Source organism: Sinohyriopsis cumingii, chromosome 15, assembly GCF_028554795.1.
Source record: "Sinohyriopsis cumingii isolate HCF-2022 chromosome 15, ASM2855479v2, whole genome shotgun sequence".
Classification (NCBI taxonomy): domain Eukaryota; kingdom Metazoa; phylum Mollusca; class Bivalvia; order Unionida; family Unionidae; genus Sinohyriopsis; species Sinohyriopsis cumingii.
In genome coordinates this window covers 9188294-9209389 of record NC_142975.1, presented here as the reverse complement: position 1 = coordinate 9209389, position 21096 = coordinate 9188294, and the positions used below count along the sequence as shown (strand labels likewise).

The 21096-nt window shown below is 34.1% G+C and overlaps 2 protein-coding genes across 5 annotated transcripts in view; one reads left to right on the top strand and one right to left on the bottom strand.

Annotated features, from left to right (window-relative positions):
- Window positions 1–9636, top strand: part of LOC149781242 (vesicle-associated membrane protein 3-like) — a 58158-nt gene extending 48522 nt beyond the window's left edge. For all 4 annotated transcript variants that reach the window (XM_089935324.1, XM_089935323.1, XM_089935325.1 and 1 more), the window contains one exon: window positions 2620–9636. In XM_089935324.1, the coding sequence (XP_089791450.1) occupies window positions 2620–2693 (74 nt within the window). In that variant the 3' untranslated portion in view covers window positions 2694–9636. The remainder of the gene's footprint in view (window positions 1–2619) is intronic.
- The window catches only part of LOC149781240 (elongator complex protein 5-like), a 45983-nt gene continuing 34174 nt past the window's right edge, over window positions 9288–21096 (bottom strand). The window contains exons 7-8 of the mRNA XM_089935321.1: window positions 18956–19056; window positions 9288–10094 (exon numbers count right to left, since the gene is read on the bottom strand). Of these exons, the coding sequence (XP_089791447.1) occupies window positions 9986–10094; window positions 18956–19056 (210 nt within the window). The 3' untranslated portion in view covers window positions 9288–9985. The remainder of the gene's footprint in view (window positions 10095–18955; window positions 19057–21096) is intronic.

Here is a 21096-nt window from a genome sequence, read left to right as displayed (position 1 = left end):
GAAGACAGATTCTCATGATTGGCATTACTCATTATGAAGACAGATTCTCATGATTGGCATTACTCATTATGATTGGCATTACTCATTATGAAGGCAAATTCTCATTATAATTGGCATTAATTACTATGAAGCTAAGACAGTTTATTCTTGGACATGTGTTCTTATTCTTTTGATCATGGGGTCAAGGTAACAGCCCTTGAAAATTTATATTAGGCGTTGGTTGAAGTCTAAACCCTTTATTTATTCATGCTTTAGAACAAATCTTGATGAAGTTAAGACAATTCATTGTGTGGCTCATGCCTCTTTGACCATGGAGTCATGGCCACATGTTATAGATCAATTTTTATAATTGGCTTAACATACAGGCATCGGCTCTGCTGTTTTATGTAACTGAAATTCTGGCAATTAGAAGTCGAGTTTGGCATATTCTGTATGAATGGATGCATGTCTTTAACACGTCAACAATGTAATGGTCATGTGGTGCTTATTAAATGTTAAGTTTTAAAAAATGTTAAAGAATTGGAAGAAAAAAACACTGGAGAAAGATAGAGCTTTTCAAATTTAAAAATTTAGTATATTACAAGAAAACAACTGTAAGGTGAAGATGCTGAAATATCTGCAAGATAAAAGATTAGGTAAAGGTACTAATTCTTAAAATACACAGTCAACAATTTTGTTGTATAAATGTCATTACCTCAAAAGGACCATGATCATGAAATGTATTAACTGAGCTTCAGAATATTTCTTTCTTACAGGCTAGAAGTTGGTACACTTGACAAAAAAGTGTTCCACTGGTAGTGGACATTGTGGTAACCATACTGAATGTAAGATGGCACCTGCTTCATTATGGTCCAACTAGTTATTGTAACAAGTCTTTTGGTTTGGTATTTTATGGCACAGTAGCACAAATAGTTATTTAGTGCTGAAGCAGTTTGAGTAAATAGTGTTGCCCAAAGACACATCATGGTAGTGGACCTAAGCAGATCCATTGATAGTATTCAAGTTTGCATCCTTGAAGAATGATAACCATGGCTCCCAGTCTTTTGGTGCAAACCCTATTTTGATATGACCAGCCTTTCAGGCTTTAAATTGGCCTTCAATGTAAAATTTGGACCACTTTTGTTCAGGACCAACTAGATATCATATAAAAATATCTTTTGTTGAAAGCCTGATGTCAATTTGACCAACCTTTCAGGAGTAGCGATAACTAGATTTCCAAGATGGCCACCACAGTGGCCTTCGTGGGTGTAAAATTGGCACAAGCCAATTTTCAGTTCAGATCAGCTAGAAACCATAAGAAATCTTCTTGTGAAAACCCCATGTCAATAATACTTTTTGTTTAGGAAAAGCAGTAACAAGATTTCCAAGGAAATTGTCAGAGTGCCCATATTGGATGTCAGATTGCCACCATTTTCTTTATGACCAGCAAGATGCAGGAAGTCGTATGATGAAAATTTCTTGTCAGTATGACCATTCATCCAGAAGTAACAATAACAAGATTTTCAAACATTCATAGCTGCCATATTGGTTACAAGATTGGCACCATTTTTATTTAGGACCAACAAGATATGAGGAAAATGTGTATTGTGAAAAATCAGTGTTGATATGACCATCCATCTGTGGAGACTAAGGACAACAGGTCATCCCATATCTTCTGGTCAGTGAGCATTGGAGCTAATGATGAGTTTAAGGTTCCAAAGCTTGTCTGAGTTGCCTTTCGCACATTTTGCTAAGTATATAACACTTGCTGACATAAATTGACGATGTGGAATCTTCAGTTCAGAAAGGGCAGCTTTGGTGGCTTTATTTGCATTTTAATCATCCATAATAATATTGCTGTTACTCATCAGTAGCGATAAAGAAAAATGTTTCCAGATTATGGGAATATGTATCTACTCTAAGAGTTGGGTTACCAATCGATTATCAATTTTAAGGTTTTGCTAGGTTTTCAGTGTGGAAAGGAAATCTCAAGAGATGATGGAACATGTTGTTTTCTTTAGGGACTTTGTGTGTTTTAAAAGATTTTTGTTTGCGACTGTAGATCAATACTTGGGTAGTTTAATATAAACACAAATGAAGTTCTATTTACATTTATATCATCAAAATGCTGAAAACTTGAATGTTTCTACTCCCAGTTTTGCCAAGGTTGTATTTAGCAGATACTGAGACATGTTTAATTCTTTTCTAGCACCAACATTAGTGTTGACAATTAGGTTCTTGGTAAAAGTTTTTAATAACATCATACTTTGCATTCACTGGTTTCAGTCTGGTTCCATTTTGGGGTTTATTTTTTGTTAGATAGAAATTGTGATTTAAAGACCTAACAAATGGTAACCCTTATGTAGAAATAATTGGATCTCTTTTAAATTCCACAATGGTTCCATTTGCGGAAGAAGTATAAAAAAACCCAGCAAAATTAATAGCTGTAAAAATAAATGACTTGAGAGTAGTTTCTGTATTGAATTAAAGATTTTGTACATTGTTATTGGAGCCCACAAGTTTGTACCATGATAAATATGATCAGATGCATGGTTCACCTGTATTGGAATTGAATTGAACAGCTGGTCTTCAATTTTCAGCATTATGATGAATAGTAAATGATTTTTCTTTCTTTTGCAGTTTGGGTAGTCACTTCTCAACAGTCTTCTTCCTCCAAGTCTGAAACCCTAACCACAAAAGCACCTTCAAAGTAACATTGGACATTAGAGATGGACAAAGTTGAGGCATCATTGCTTTTTTTTTTAAATGGGCGAAACTGCAGAAGTAACTTCTACACATATTTATAAATGATATGAAGTTTAGATTTGAAATTAGATTGTATAAATGTATCTTAAAAGATCTATGAAAAGAAGATTGAAACCAAAAAAAAAACCCAAACAAACTTTACTGTATATATTTATACGTTCAGTCCATTTTCAAACTTAATAGACCCATATCTGCTGTTACTTCATGCACCAGCAGATCTGGATCTATGCAGATTGTTAAGAGTAATCTGTAGAACAAACAACATAGACCCTGATCTGTAATAGGCAATGATAGATCGGGGTCTTTGATGTTTGGAGTTGGACTCTACTCATATACACACACACACACACAGACACAAAGAGAACATGTTGTTTAGTTTTTGATTTTCTTGGTATATTTCCTTGTTCCCTCTAGCTTTTAAACTTTTTTTTTCATGATAGAGATGTCTTGAATATAAAGAAAAACAACCTTGCATTTATCCACTATTTTGTATGAATTAAAATATACAAGTTTAATTTATTTTTTGCCTTTGTAAACCAATGCTGCTGTTATAATTATGTCTCACCAGGATGGTGGTAGGTACATATATTGTTGCCCTTGTTTGTCCACCCATCACATGTTGATCATTTCAGGCACATTGGTGTGGTATCCATGTTCCATTTTTATTTCTGCACTGTGCGTTAATGCCTTTTTAGAACAAAGTAGGGATGTTCCTAGCATCATTTTACCTTGCCAGTGAAAATTAAGTTTGTAACCTACCTTTGTCAGAAATACTTGGTTCAGCAATTAGAGTGTTTCTTTCAGTTGTGGCTGTTGCTGTCCACAGAGTCCTACCCATAATGTCTTTTATGTAATTTGATCACGTTGGTGAATGTATTTTGATACACATCCATTACATACCAACTGTTTTAGACAATGTTATATTTTGTTGCACAATGGAACCCTGCGATAATTGGGGCCCAAAAAATGGATTGCATTAATATCGGGGTCGCGTTAATGTGGGTTTTTACAGTGTTTTACTTTTTTCAGAGAACAACTTATTGGCATATATACGTGTATTTATGTCTAATGTATATGATGAATAGGATATCAATACTGTTTACTACCATGCTGTTGTGGCATGCAATTCATCTATAATGCATGTAATTCCATTGAAAATTTCTCACAGATTTACAATATTCAATAATTTGTTTCCCAGATCATTGTGTCTGAATTCAAAGTAATATACAGCACGAACAGAGTATCAACACTGTTTACTTGCCAGCTGATATCATACCGTCTGGGCTTGCAATTAATCCATAATATATGTAATTCCATTGCAAAAATTGTATACATATTTAAACTATTCAATAATTTTGTCACATCATCATTATGTGTCTGAATTCAGTGGGAAAATTGACAGCAAAATTATGTTAAGAAAGCTGAAGCATGTTTACGGTTCATTACGTTCCAGGGTCTATGAACGGTGTCTGTACAAATTTCATACTGCTAAAATGTTCACATTCGTTTCTGTGTACATTTATCCATTGCAAATTTCCAATAATTAACGCTTGTACGCAAGAATAATTAACAGTCAATATATGCTTTTAGCGTGCATATAACTTTTACTTCAGATTTTGTGAATATCAAGAAACGTGTGAAAACTACTATACTAATCATTGCACAAAGTGCAGAGAATGACTTGCGTTTGTGAACTTGCTTTCCCATAATGGTAAAATATTTTTAAAAAAAATAGGAGATTAATAATGAGCTCATAAACAAACCCCATACCATGTAAAACCAGAGAACTAAGTGCAGTAGGCCTGCAATGGTCACAAGTCACTTTTATAAAAATTTTAAAGCTGAATGCATGTACAGTTTCATACCTTTCAATTTCCAGCTCATAAAGTGGACATTATTTACTGGTCAACTGATTGCGTCTAATAACACCGCCAAGCCCAGCAAACGTGTTGGTAGCTTTCGTTTTTTTTATGTTTATTACATTGTGAGAATCATTTATCATTTATCAACCACCGCTTTGTCTGCTGCTTGGTTGTTAAAGAAGAAATACATGTCGGCTATTTGAGCAATGATTGTATACAGAATTAATTGAAGACGATCACAAAGATGACTTACTGGCTTTACTCATGGACCAGTAATAAGTAACATTTCCGATAATGCTTATTTTGGCATAACACTTTGAGAACCTAGTGATATTGTTAAATTTCAGAAGCTACGCCACGATCGTATTATATTAAAATTCATACACGAACTCTTCCCTAAAATGATAATAAACATTTTACACACTATTTCTCATACTTAAAAAATTATCCATTCCTGGTATGAGAAAAATACATATACATGTATTTAAAATTTCAGGAACCACGCCACGATCATATTAAATTAGAATTTATACGTATCTCTTCCCCATAATGATAATACATTTTGTATCCATTATTTCATGTACTTTGAAGATTTTTTTTCTCCATGTGCGAATGAATATAAGAAATTTTGCGAGCCACGCCACAACTGCATTATATCTGAATTCGTGTTATACTGGGGTGTGTCATAGCGGGGTTGCACTGTACTTGTGTGTGAAAAGACAGCCATAAATAATAGATATTTACTCAGAAGAGGTTAATTTAAATTGGGCATTCTCGCTTAACAGGACGATACTTTGTAATGGATAGATCTTGACTCAATTCTTCTTAAAATTTAATTAAAAAGTTTTTATTTAAAAAATCATTAAAATTGTGAAAAGGAAATTGGAGAAAACTGTCCTTTTTATAGTTTGGGTTTGTGAGGAAAATAATCAGTTGCATGTGTTGTAACCCCATTTTGAAGCAGAAATGCCTGAAGATAAGCTTTAAGAGGAAAAACTTTTTTTTTACATTTGTATACTGCACTAATCATTTTCTGATCAGAAATCAGGCTTTTTCCTGTAATTCAGATTTATAAGCCTTGTTCGTAATGGAAACCATAGAAAAATGAAACCTAATGATAAGGTTTGTGCAAAGGAGAATCAGTTTGAGGTTTAAACTTGCTTTTAAAATTAGATCAATCCGGTTTCTTAGCAGTCGTGTTAAAAGCTCATACAAGTGGAGCAGTTGATGGAGTGAATCCATGCAGGATAGGTTTCATGTATGTGTGGGGCATTTGTTGATGCCATATAGTGCTTGCACTAAGTTTTGACTAGTGATTTCAATGTCTGTTGGCTTAAAATCACCACATGTCCATAATAATGCATGTAGTTAATTTACTCTAAAAATGTCTTGCTTGTCAAGAGAGAAAATAATGTATGCATCATCTCACAAGGATAGACATTAAAGCCATTATACGACGCATAGTCAACATCAATTCAGATTTCACTGTCCCTTTTCTTGCAATCTCTTGTCATTTGTATCGCTCCAGTAGTTAGAGTGGAATTAGCCACAACTTGTGGTTTTTTGTGTGGAATGGTGTAAATTTTATCCAGTTTCACTTGTCACAAATGGACACAAGATTCACGTATTCATGAAATTGCATTAGTAAAATTAAGGGATTTTTTTTAGAAGTTGTTGCATATTGTTATATTGGTCTTCACTGATAGCCTTTACACATTCTTTTTGAACATTCATTAACAGCTGTGGAGGATAAGGTGCATGGAAATTAAAATTGAGCAGATTATAGTTTAGTGAAACTTTCAAATGTTGAAAAGTTATTAATAATTACTTAATGCTGGGCCTAGAATGAATTTGCCATGTCAGTCACACATAATAATTAGACGCAGGCGTATATTTAATGGTTGAATGGGAGTTGTGGGTTATAACAGTAGTTTGGGAGTTGTGGGGCTATAATGGTGGAATGGGGCTGTGTGATTTTTGGGATTTAGGTACAAGGCTAAGTATTGAGTATCAAGTAAACAAATATCAAGTAAACAAAAACAACAGGTATGATAAAATTAGAAAAGGAACAATATATACACGATGAAACTCGTAAAAACTGAAATCTCTGTGTAGTGGAATCCTCACCAGACCAGATTTTTTCTTCTTTAACATCATCACACCCTCCCCCCCAGTAAACAGAAACTCCTCAGGGCTGTTCCATTTAAACATACATGGTACCCAGAAAAGAATTTTAAAAAAAATTAAAATGATAAGAAAGCTCTAAATTGCATCTATGGGTGAGTACACCACATTAAAAGTGCCTTTCCCGGGTTCCAGGTATTTTATTTTACTGGAACAGCCTTCAACTCCTAAACAAATTTTCAATTTCATGTTTGAAACAAACCCACATAAAACTTTAAAATATATTTTAGCTGCTAAATGCTGGAACAGATCAATATAGTTACCAAGTACTGTAGCAGGCTGATCTGTGAGACAAAGATAAGGAAAATGCCCCAAGGGTCAAAATAATACTTGAAAAGCATGGACAGATTATGGCTGACAGTAGGCTAATCTAATCAGAAGTATTTGCACCATACAAGGGGCAAATTATTAATTAAATGCCTGTATGTAAGAAATTTAAGAACGACCATTTTATCTGCCTATTATCTAATTGTAGTTGATGCTGTTCATCATCAATTGATTATTGTTTTCCTATTCTCTTTGTTACATATAAGACTATTAATTGGGCATGTGGCCTTGCTTTTGATGCTTTGCCAACGGAGCTGTATTCAAAATGTCAGATTCACTCATTGACGTTCCCTTTCTTTGTGGAACAATTGGATTAATTTATGTGACAGGACTTGATTTTCTGACGGGCTGTATAAACACCAAATTCTTTATTAAACACTCCTTAAAAAAAGCTAAATTTTGCGCACTCTTTCAAAACACACGTTGATACTCTGATAATTACATTTTCTCGTCCTATAGGCACTTAGATGTTTTTTTCTGTTTTCTTCTTTAAGTAAGCTGAAAACTTCTCCCCCCCCCCCCCAATTTTTTGTGGGTCCCATGGGATTTTGGTTTCTCTCTCTGTGATAGAGAAAAGAATGTAGAATTTATGAATACAAACATTTCAGCCAACAAGTTATCTAAGATCAGTGATATGGATGCTATAAAATATAGACATTCTAAAACAAATGTGATGACATAAACACATGAAAATTGTGAACAAGTTCATTATTAATGATTTGTTGTTGCATTAAATTGTTTCCTTATGTTGCTATATTTTTTATTGTCTTTGCAAAACATTTGACAAAGTGTGGTGTGTCAACTGTAAGCCTCATTTTCCACCTGTTAAATATTGGATAGTGCATATGGGAATTGTAGGTTTGAATTCTCATTAAACATTTTTTGTATATTTGTAGCACCGTATAAAACATCTTTATTATTGTATATTTAATACCTGTGTATATTTACACATCTCTGAAATGTACGTATATCTTGAAAATAATGTGCTGTTACTTTCTATAACAAATAGTTGCTCTTTATTATTTGGTGGTTTTATTATTTTGTTATGGCTGTTGGTTACTTTTCACTAGAAGATATTGTGTCACCTGAAGATGCAAATTACTAAATTAAGCATAGCAGTACACAATTGCTATGTTTGTGCGGAGTTTTTCTTGTTTTGAATATCGGAAGTAGACTGAAAGGACAGATACTGTGTTAATGCATATTTACATGGATATCTGACAGATCCAGTGTTAACGCATATTTACATACTTGGATATCTGACTGATGCTGTGTTAATGCATATTTACATACTTGGATATCTGATGGATAGTTGATAAATATGAAAAAAAGTGTAAACAATGAGAAGTCAAGTTTCAAAGCAACGACATCACAAATTTCCAAACCCATTAAAATAATTCCAATTATACTAAATATATAAATTTTCTGTTTTTGACTTTATGAATGTTAAGAAATGCTGAAGAAAGTAAGTAGAGATCAACTTTACACATGGAATTGGATAACCTTATAAAATATATTCAATGATATTTGTCTTCATTGCTAACTACAGACATTATAATAAAGTAGGTACCAAAATGTTTATATTGGGTATGCTGTCATTTGAAAATATATTTGTCTGGATTTTCTATTAGAAATTAATCTTCATTTCATTTTAAATTATTTTAAGAAATTAAAAGTTTTTTAAAACATTTTTGTAAGTCACAAGTAGCCATTGTTTAACATTCATAGGACTGAGTAGAGACCTTGTATCATTCATGTCACTCTTTACATTTATTTCCATTGTTTAAAAGAGTCTGAATATAATTTAACATGTCAGGTCATGTACCACCTGAAAACCTAGCCTGTCTAGAACTACCATTTACAATTTTAAGCCAAATCCAACTGCATAGACCCTGATCTGCAGGCACATTATACACCATCACATCATGGTCTGTGTTGCTTGCAGTTGAACCAACTTGTAAGGAAGGAGATACATTATATGTATTCCCTACAGACTTAACTCTGTGCATGAGGTTGAGATGGAATGCTCATGCTAACAGAAAAAAAAAGATAACAGTGACATGCAAGGAACAATGTTTTTGTATGTTACTGTCAAATTGTTGCATGGCAATTTGGTTCAGTGCATCAGTGGTGCAGAGATGTGAAAATCAGACTTGCAAACAAAAGAAATGACGGACAGTAGATTTTATTTCATTTGCAAAACCTGGTTGCAAAGCATGCACACAATAACACTTGATTTTTCTTTGATGATTATGTTTTGAATCTCTACTATAACATTTTCCTTATTTGAACATTATATATATAGACTCCAACAGATAAATTATTAGATCATCACAACTGAGAAATCCACCGTAAACTTGAAGCCCAAAGCTTTGTACATTGTGATAGGGAATTTTCTCTTTTAACTTTATCAGTTAAGTTATAGTTACTTGCATGTTGTCAATCTGTACTTGAACAGATTTTGTGATGGTGAAATGTTACATGTATATTCATGAAATAAATAGGTATTGTACAGAAATATGTTGTATGTTTTATTTAAAGAACTTTTTTTGGGCAGTACATAACCTCATGACATAAAATATAAGACAATAAATGTTAATTTAAAAAAAAGGGGTTGTGTTGAAGGCGGTCAGAGTAACTAGAAGTGCAAATGTTATACTTGTGGGCATTCATAATTTATTGGTAGAACATTGATCATCCAAGGATATATAGTTGGGAAATATACCTTCATGCTGTCTTATCACAACACAAGATTTTACACTGCTGGAAAGACCATGTTTAGCCCAATTTTCCAAAAAACAGAATTCTAAGGGACACAAATTAGTAGACTTGTAAGATAAATGCTGGTCTGTGATGCAGACAAAACGTTAGATGTCAAGGTCATCATCTGGATCATCATCATCAAAGTCATCTGCTTCATCTGGCTGGTAAAATATTTTCCCTTCTCCCACTGATTTGGATAACGTGGCATCTTGCCTGGAAAAATATAGGAAAACAAAATCCACTATTCAGAGTTTGTATTGGAAAAAGATGGCGTATAAAGCCCTGACCATATCTGTTTCAGAGTTTTAAAGGAACTCTTTGTCATTGTATTTGTATTTTTTCTTTTGTCCAAAATCTTCCACAAATGACAATTATGACCTGTCTGGTGCACATTATCAATAAATGTTAGTTTTCCCCAATCTGAATCGTATATTACAGGCAGCTCAAAACCTTTCATGATTATTTAAATAACACAGCCATTATGTAAAAAAAGATATCACACACCGAAAATTACTTGTGAACAAGAAGCCCATATGGGCCTGCTATGACTTGCCTGAAAAACAGCTGCTAACTGGCCAAGAAATCTGGGTTAGAAAAATGTTTTCCAAAACATTTTTTAATGCTGCTGATTGCATATACATAGTTGTTTTGTGGTTTTTCAAATTCTTAATTTCTTCATCCATGTCTGATGGTTTATCTGCCTTCTCTGTCCAATACCCAAAGGTCTCTACACCAGGATGCTTTGTTGAATTTTGTTAAGTGGTGGTTTTTAGCTCCACAGGGATATGGCCAGTAAAGCTTAGGGGATGGTCTGTCATTTGCACATTGTTATTGCTACTCCTTATAAAAACTACTTTGAGGGTTGCTATGAAGCTGCTGCTCACACATCCAATGCGACAACCTTAGCAACCATCTTGGAATTGCTACTCCTCCTGAATGGAGAGTCGTATCAATGGGTGGGGTGGGGGAATAATCAAATGACTTCTTATGATGTCTAGTTCATTCTAAATGAAAATGGTGCCTATCTGACATTCAGTATGACCAACATTACAGTCATTTTAAAATCTTGTTATTGCTACTCCTCCTGAATGGATGGTCTTATCACTATGGACTTCGCACTAAAAGACTTCTTTTGATGTCTAGATGGATGTAAATGAAAATGCAGATTCTGCTTGCAGATCCAATATGGACATCTTAAAACTTGTATTGCTACTTGACCTGAATAGATGGATATATCAGGATGTGGTGTTTACTTAAAGACCCTTAATGATGTCCAGTTTGGCCTAAATGAAAATGGGGCTGATATATTGTGACTGCCACTATTATGGGAAATTTCTACCAGGTACCTGTCAATTGTAATGATAGGTTACCCTGGTACCTGATCAAAGGGAAATTGTATTAAATGTGAACTTGAACTGCTTTGTTGTAGGTTCACACATGTCAACCCCCAAGAGAGGTATAAGTGTAATTTATTACTATTATAAGTGGCAAAAAGGGCATAATAGCAATATATATTACACGCCATAATTACAGAAAACTATGAAAAACATACATTTAATTTTACTACTTGCCTGAATCTGCAGTTACATTTTTTCTCAATAACTGGCATAATCCATGTGGATTAGTAGTTAATACAAGAGTGTAGACATAAAAGAAATTGATAAATTATGTCTGCATAACACTCACTTTAACTAGTCTAAGTATCTACAGTAATTGAGCAAATAATCACAAATAATGACTTGTAGTATTCTTGACCTGCCATGGTTCGTCCCTTAACAATGGTCCAGTGCAACATTTTTAATTTTAACAAAATCCTTCTGCTGTAACATTTTTCTGTCATATAACAGTCACATCCATACAACCAGTTATTTTTAATGATGTCGGGTGTAATTTTTTTCAATTTTACACTGGTTCGCTATGTATGTAGTATAAAAATAGAATGTATATATGACAAGTGGTTTCACATTCAAGACTCCCATCTGTTTTCTTGGAACAGTTTCATGTAAAATTAATGCAAAAATTACAATATTTACAGATGTCAATTTTTATTAAAAATATTTCAGTGTTATTAAATAACAAAGATTTCTCTTATATTTAAATATTTAAGTTAAAAATTTCTGTATAGTTGTCCATTTCGTTCATTTTTTTCCTAACATGGTATAAGAAGTGCATGCTACGGTAACCAAGTTTTTGTGTTACTTTTGCCATGACCAATATATCTGTCTTGGGTTTCCCACTAATAATGAAAAAAAGAGTCCAGTAAACAAACACATGAACAATGGCCCTGATTTGAACAGCTAATACTTGCTCCTGGGCCACAGGCATGAGGCAAATATGGCATTAGTTAAACTGGACATTTATATTGTGCTTTCTTTTTTTGAATTATAGTATGTCTTTAAATTTTCTTTTGTCAAATATTTCTTAATCAGTACTTACTGTCACTGTTGATGAAAGGTATTGACCCAGTTAATGGCATGAAAAGGCATTAAGTTAGGACATTCTAGCTTTAAATGTTTGTATTGATTCTTAAATTGGTTGCATGGGAGGAAAGATGTGTCCTCCCATGTATAGTACATCTATGACATGTAAATTGTAAGCAGCCATTTGAACCCCTGTGATGATGACTAAATGCATACATGACACGACCCTTGAACTGTAATCATTATTCTGTCTCAATCTAAACTAGGAATACTTTTTTTTTTTAATGGATACCCGGTTGTTAATTTTATTACACTGATTATTATTAACGGGCAGGTACCTGATTACCTATTTGCATCTTTAGCCACTATAGCAATCTATAACATCTTATTGTTACTTTTTTATCATGTGTATGATGTCTGTTTGATAACTGATGAATATGGTGTCAGTTTGACAAGCAATACAGCCACCAAGCAGCGGTCTTGAAAATCTCATTTGCTTCTCCTCCTAGCTGAAAAGTCTAATAAGAACTTGAGTTTTTATTAGAATTTTTATGATGTCTGGTTGGTACAAATGAAAAATGGTGCTAATCTGAGATCCAGTATGGACACAATAGCTGTCATCTTGAAATAATCTTATCGCTACTCCTTCTGAACATAGCCAAAATGGCATGGGTTTTTAACAGAAGAATTCTTGTGATGTCTATGTGGTAGTCACTGAAAATAGTGCAAATCGGATGTACAGCCAGCTACAAAATTTTTTTATTTGCTACTCTTGATGAACAGAAAGTCAAATCAACATGGGGTTTTCACCAAAAGACTTCTTGTGATGTCTGCTTGTTCCTAATTGAAAATGTTTTTGCCACAACATACAATATGTCTGGTACAGTGGCCATCTTGAAAACTGTATTGCTACTTTGGGATTTTACCAGAAGGTTTCCTGCAAATTCTGCTTTAAACCTAAATGAAAATGGTCATGCATGGACATCAAATATGACCACTACAATAGTATTCTTGCAAATCTGGTCACTACTCCTCCTGAAAGGATGGTTGTAAATCAAGCTAATCTAACATCCACTACAGCAGTCATTTTGTTGTGGGGTTTAACGCCATTTTTCAGCACACGATAGGCTATGCATGGCGGCCAGTATTAATGGTGGAGGAAGAACCCAGGAAAACCCCGGGAAGAACCACCCACCCACGAGAAGCTACCGGCAAGCTTTCTCACATACCCACATTGGCTGAATCCTAGACTCAAACCGATGCAGACAGAGGTGAAATGGCAGTGATCCGTAACGGAGAGCGCTTTAGACCACTCTGCCACTCGGGGGGGGCCCCCAGCCATTTTGAACATCTTGTTATTGCTACTCCTGAATAGAAAGTCATATCAGGACCAGGTCTCCTGGAAGACTTTGTACAGTGTCTAGTTGGTCTTTAATAAAAAAAATTGTGCCAGTCTGATATCCAATGTGTCTGTCACAGTGACCATGAATATTTTATTGCTGCTCTTCCTTGATGGAAAGTCGTGTCATTATTGGGTTTTCACTTGACTTTTTACTTGGTGGGACTAACTGAATATGCCACCAATCTGACATCCATTATGGACACCATGGCAGCCATCTTGACTTAATGTTATTGAAACTTCTACTGAACAGAATGTCTTATTGACATGGGGTTTTCACACGATGAAAATGATGTTTAATTTCACCACCGCAGCAGGCATTTTGATCATGTGTTATCACTACTCTTCTTGGATGGATGCAATATCAACATGCAGGTTTTCACTAGAAGACTTCTAACGATGTCTAGTTGGCCCATAATGAAAAAGGTGATGATCTGACATCCAATTATAATATGGTCACCATAGCAACCATCTTGTGTGTGTGTGTGTATGTATATATATATATATATATATATATATATATATATATATATATATATATATATATATAAAATACGAGTGTGTGTGATTTACATTTTTTACATAACTTTAACAATTTTAGTCATATCACTGCGAAGTCTGCAGTGTGCAGTTTTATAGTGATGCCCAGTACTGGGGCATAATGCCACAGACATGGCAGTATCACAACTCACCCAGTTAGATTATCCTGACATCAGGCCAACCAGTTCTGACACTTAACCTCTGAAAGCTGAGCATTAACTGCTAGTATCATTTTATAAGTTTTTGGTACAAGTCGGCATTTGAACAACTGAGCTCCCACATCTGAGGCGGATACTCTAACCACTTAGACCATTGAAGCAGTTGCAATCGTCTTGAAAATATTAGTAAGTAAACGCTGTTTCTACTGAACAGAAAGTCATACTGACATGGAGTTTTTACTGAAAGATTTATTATGATATCTAGTTGGGTCTAAATGAAAATGGTGATGATCTGAAAGCTAATATGACCATCAAGGTAGCCATCTTGAAAATCTTGGTATCAATTTTTTTCTGGAATGGATGGTTATATCAACATGCACTTTTCATTGAAAGTCTTCTTATGATGTCTAGCTAGTACTAAATGAGAATCGTGCAGGTCTGATTCCAATATGGCCATGATAGCAGCCATCTTGACAATTGACTTATTGCCAGCTTGAGAATCATGTTATTGCTACTTCTCAATGTATGGCCATACAAACAAGGTTTTTACTAAAATACTTCTTTTGATGTAGGTCTTAATTCAAAAATGTGCAACTTATGATGTCTCATCTGTCAGAAATGAAAATGGTTCTGCTCAGGCCTCCAGCATGGCTGTCACGATGTCCATCTGGAAAATCTTGTTGCTACTTCTACATTACATGACTGATCATAATGACATTGTGCTTTAATTAGATGGTTTCTTATGTCTAGTTGGTCCTAAATGGAAATGGTGCATATCTTGTGTCCAATATGGCCACCATGGAAGCCACCATCTTAAAACTCCTGCTATTGTTATTCCTCCAAAACAGAGTCATGTCAATGCACGGTCTTCACCAAAAGTTGTTGTTGTTGTAGGGTTTAACGCCATTTTTCAGCACACGATAGGCTATGCATGGTGGCCAGTATTAATGGTGGAGGAAGAACCCGGGAAAACCCCGGAAAGAACCAATGACCCATGAGAAGCTACCGGCAAGCCTTCTCACATACCCACATTGGCCAAATCCTAGACTCGAACCCATGCAGACAGGTGACTCCACCAAAAGAATTCATGTAATGAATTATTGGTCTTAAATTAAAATGGTGCTGATCTGATGTTGAATATGGCCAGAATGGTGATGACCATCTTGAAAATCTGTTATTGCTACTCTTCTTTAATGGAAATTGCTTTAACATTGGGTTTTCATTGGAAGATCTGTTGTGGCGTTTAGTTGGTTCTAAATGAAAATAAGGGGCTATCCACTAAGTATACATGCACAGATCGGGGTTTGAAGTTTGCATATATGTGCATAGTGGGGAGGGAAGGGAAGTAAAACCACATATGGACCTAATAACACAAACTATATGATAGCTACTACAAATAAAACCTATAAGCCTTGGAAAACAACAAACTACCTATAGTATTTGCACACCTTATAATTTGTTTCTACCCCACTACCAATGTTAAAAAACAATGCATTAATGAAATAAGTAATAAAAAGGTGCAGTTCACCATTTTCAGTTGGCCAGTGAGAGGGAAGTATTTCATTCACTGCACTTACTTACTAAGCATGGGCAATCATAGCCATGATGATGGGATTCTTGGGAAAATGATCTGGTATTCCTTAAAGGTCCAACGGCAAGATAAGCTTTGGATAGGTATACAAAGTCAAATGCTTCAGATAAACAGCAATACCAAATTTATTATACTACACAAATTGTAGCTTGAAATATCAGAATTGATTCTAAATTAGGTTGCAAAATAAGGGAGAGAAGTGCACTCTCATTTCATTTTTTTATGTACACGTATAACTGATGTGTAAATTGTAAGCAATGATATAAGCCCAGTTTCCTTTTCTGGATTCCAAACAGTCTATTAGTCAAAACTGACATTTATGGCAAAAAGTCTTAAATTGTTTTTTTTTCTTTTTTTTTTTAAATCAATTTACCATCAAATATAGCAACCATTAGATAAAATAAAATAAGCCTTCAGTTGACTTCTTCAGAATTGTTGAATCAATTTAACCAAACAAACAAAAAAATGCCACAAACACCTATCAAATTTTTTACTTGATGCTTATCTGCCATCAGATAGTTATCATTACAAACAAGAGAAAAATGTTCAAATGTCAGAAATTACTGAAAATAACTGTATAATATTTGACTGGATGAAAACATGTCAAGTTTACCTACATGCCATAAAACATGACCACCATTACTAAAAGCAGAAAAAGTCTTTAACGATATCTCCAGAGCCACTGAAAATTATAATTTTTGACCAAGGCATCATTGCATGAAGACCTATTAAGTTTGTACGAATAACGATCCACAAATAGGGCCACTGGTGCAAAAAATATATAAATCTTTAAACAACTTGAAAACCACTGAATAGAACTTGACTGGAAGCATTCTGACATAACGACTTTTATATTCATAGAAGTAATACCAATTCAATCTGCCACCAAATGTCGCTCCTGACATTAAAAATATAAAAGCCTTCAATAACCTTTTCTTTAGACAACAAAATAATCTGACAAAAAGTGTAACTGATTAAACATTTTTCAGATTTATACAAAATGTGCTGTTCTGCCCTAAAATGTGGCCACCATTACAAACAGTAACAATACAAGTACATGTATATGAAGATTGACTAGCAAATGTTAACAAACTTCATACCAGAATGTTTTCTGCTGAATATAGTCTAACTCTGGTTTCGTGAAGGTGTTATTTAGAGATTTTTTCTCAATTATTTGCTCTTTGAAATAAAAGTCATTGTATGGTTTGAGCAGTTTCATTTTAAGAAATTTAAATATGATTTGTGGAAAGTTCTTGAGAAGAAGTTTAATCAAAAAGTTTATCGATTCTAGTAACAGTGGCCATACTTGATGGTGGATTAGCACCACAGTCTGAACAAATCTAAGAGTGTTCATGCCAGGACACTTTTGTCAGATTTGGTCAAACTTGAGCAATGTTTAAGAAGAGCTTGTAAATAGCAACTGTTAATGGATGATGCATGACAGATGACACAAAATAGATGATTCACAATGGATGAAAGACTATACCATTAACAATCAGGAGTTATCCCCCTGGAAATACAGCAATATGATTATTTTTTCACCTGCTATTTGGGTCTTTTCAACCATTGAGAAATGATTTTCCGTTTCAAAGATCAGCTCCAATCTAAGATATAATCTGCAAAACATTTCACAGCTTTCTATTTTCAAAGAAGAATAATATAGTTTATGGCAAAGTAGTAACTTTGTTAGAAAATTTCATCTTGTTAACTTCCATTTACATTCATTTTACAGTCAAGAGAAAATTCTGATCAGTTTATATACTTGAATTGTGATTTTCTGACAAACAGTGCAAGATATGACCTTCAAATTTATTGTAATGAACTGCTGCTGCTGAAGTGAACATGGTTTTCTGATTAATGTTCTGTTTTCTATCATCTATATGAAACTTTAATTTGTGTATAGGTACCTGTTTTCTATCATCTATATGAAACTTTAATTTGTGTATGGGTACCTATTTTCTACCATCTATATGAAACTTTAATTTGTGTATAGGTATCTGTTTTCTATCGTCTGTATGAAACTTTAATTTGTGTACAGGTACCTGTTTTCTATCATCTATATGAAACTTTAATTTATGCATAGGTACCTGTTTTCTATCCTCTATATGAAACTTTAATTTGTGCATAGGTACCTGTTTTCTCTCATCTATATGAAACTTTAATTTGTGCATAGGTACCTGTTTTCTATCATCTATATGAAACTTTAATTTGTGTATAGGTACCCGTTTTCTCTCATCTATATGAAACTTTGTGGATAGATACCTGTTTTCTATCATCTATATGAAACTTTAATTTGTGTATAGGTTCCCGTTTTCTATCATCTATATGACACTTTAATTTGTGTATAGGTTCCTGTTTTCTATCATCTATATGAAACTTTAATTTGTGCATAGGTACCTGTTTCTATCATCTATATGAAACTTTAATTTGTGTATAGGTATCTGTTTTCTATCGTCTGTATGAAACTTTAATTTGTGTACAGGTACCTGTTTTCTATCATCTATATAAAACTTTAATTTGTGCATAGGTACCTGTTTCTCTCATCTATAAGAAACTTTAATTTGTGTATAGGTACCTGTTTCTATCATCTGTATGAAACTTTAATTTGTGTATAGGTACCTGTTTTCTATCGTCTGTATGAAACTTTAATTTGTGTACAGGTACCTGTTTTCTATCTATATGAAACTTTAATTTGGGCATAGGTACCTGTTTCTATCATCTATATGAAACTTTAATGTGCGTATAGGTACCTGTTTCTGTCGTCTGTATGAAACTTGTGTATAGGTACCTGTTTTCTATCATCTGTATGAAACTTTAATTTGTGTATAGGTACATGCTTTCTATTGTCTATATGAAACTTTAATTTGTGTATAGGTACCTGTTTCTATCGTCTACATGAAACTTTAATTTGTTTATAGGTACCTGTTTTCTATCATCTATATGAACTTTAATTTGTGTAAAGGTACCTGTTTTCATCATGCATATAAGGAAGTTTTACTTGACTTCTTGCAGCTCTCTCCTCGTCTGTCAGGGAAAGGTTGAAGGTTAAATTTGCAGTTGGATCAATCTGAAAATCAGTTAAGACAAGCTGTTAAATAAAGGGCCTAAGTCAGCATGATATCACTCACCTGCTAATATTTGCCTAATAGCCCAAAGCTTGTCAAGGACTCTTGATCAGTAAGATGCATTTCTGTTGAAATTTCTTACAATGATTTTGACTGCATGTTATGAAAACAGCTGCTTCAATATTTTTCGAATTTTTGGTATACCGGTATTTATATATTTGATAGCATCACTGCATCACTTGTCCAATATTTAATTTGTTTTATGGCAGGATTCTTTTAGTCAAATTCTGTAGGTGGTGTTTTAAGAATCATTTCAAAGTTTTCTATTTATGGTAACAGAAGTCAACTTTGATTGCAGATCAGCATCATTTATAACAAAACTGAAAGTCCTCTGTGCAGGGATGCTCTTTCTTAAATTTGGTCAAATTCTGTTCAGTTATTTAGGAGAAGTCATTTAAAACTTTTCTTTGATTTTTTTAGTCATGGTGGCCATATTTATTTACAGATTGGAATCCATATGTAAACTTGAAGGCCAGTCAAACCAGAATGCTTTCAGTCAGTTTTTGAGAAGTTATTTAAAAGTTTCCCTACTTTTTGTAATGGTGACGTGATCTAATAAAGAATAAGCATCGTTACAGCAACCTCAATGCCTTTTAAACCGGGATGCACATTTGGTAAAAATCTTTTGGTAATGGTGACCCTAGGGTGCTTTCTCTGAAATTTGGTCAGATTCTTTTAAGCTACATTAAACAAGATGTCATTTAAAGGGAGCTATTTTCTAAATTTAGTAACAGCAGCCATATTTGCATCATTTGTACAAACTGGATGACAGGATGCTGTCAGATTTGGTTAAATTCTGTTGAGAAGTTGATTTTTAGTGGTAGTTTAAAGGTTTCTTAAGTTTTGTAGTTACAGCAGCCATATTTGATCATGGAATGGCATCATTTGTAGAAATTGTCATTGTGCCAGGATGCATTCTTCTTTGATTGACTGAAATTGGCCTAGTGATTTTTTGAGAAGGCTCTGGAAACAGCAAGTGTTGACTGACACCAAATGCATGATGGACACAGGGCTAAACCATAAGTTCACTGTTTTACAGTTTGGTGAGCTGAAAATTAGATATACAAGTGTTCCCATATCATTCACCTACAAATGAATCTTCAACAAGAAGTATAAATGGGCCTGGGAATATTCACATGGCGGAAAGCATCTTTAAAGCCAGAAACAAGAGCAGTGGGCCTAGTAGGATGTTTTCTTAAGAGGTTTCTTCCAGTTATGTTTAACAATTATTTCAAGGTTTGCCTGTATTTCTGTCTTCATTCATTTGAGACCGCTCCAGTAGTCGCATGCTTGAACCCCTGCTGAATCATACCAAAGACTTATTTTAAAAAAATGGTACTAACAGCTGCCTTGTTAGAGGTTAATTCTAGGACTGGTTGGTCTGGCATCAGGATAATATGACTGGATGGGACATCATGCTAAATGTCTGCGGCATGATGACCCAGTGCTAGACATCACTATAAACTGTCACACTCCAGACATCACAGCAATATGACTGAAAAACTGTTAAAGCTACATTAAAAATACAAATCACACACACACTCATTCATCTGATAGAATATCAGCATCATTGGTTCAATAATTATGTCAACGTGCATTTGTCGAAGTTGGTCAAATTCTATTACGCCGATTTTGAGAAGCTGTTTTTCAAGTATTTGTTATATAGGTATTTAATTTAGCAATGGTGGCCATATTTTGATAGCAGAATCAACATCATTCTTTAAAAAAAGTCCAGGATACTCTTATCCAAATCTTTCAAAAAGGATCAGTGGTGTCAGAGATGAAGTTAAGTCTTGATGGATGTACAATGGATGATGGGCCATGTCACAAGCCAGTTGGCCTTATGGCCAGGTGAAATAAAAACTACAAGTTCCAACAGGCTGAGTTTTTGTCCGTCTGTGCAAGTTGACAGAGTTGAAATTAACAGTCAGAAAACTTGTGTAATTGTTTGCAGCTATTTGCAGTAGAAAGAACAAAAAACA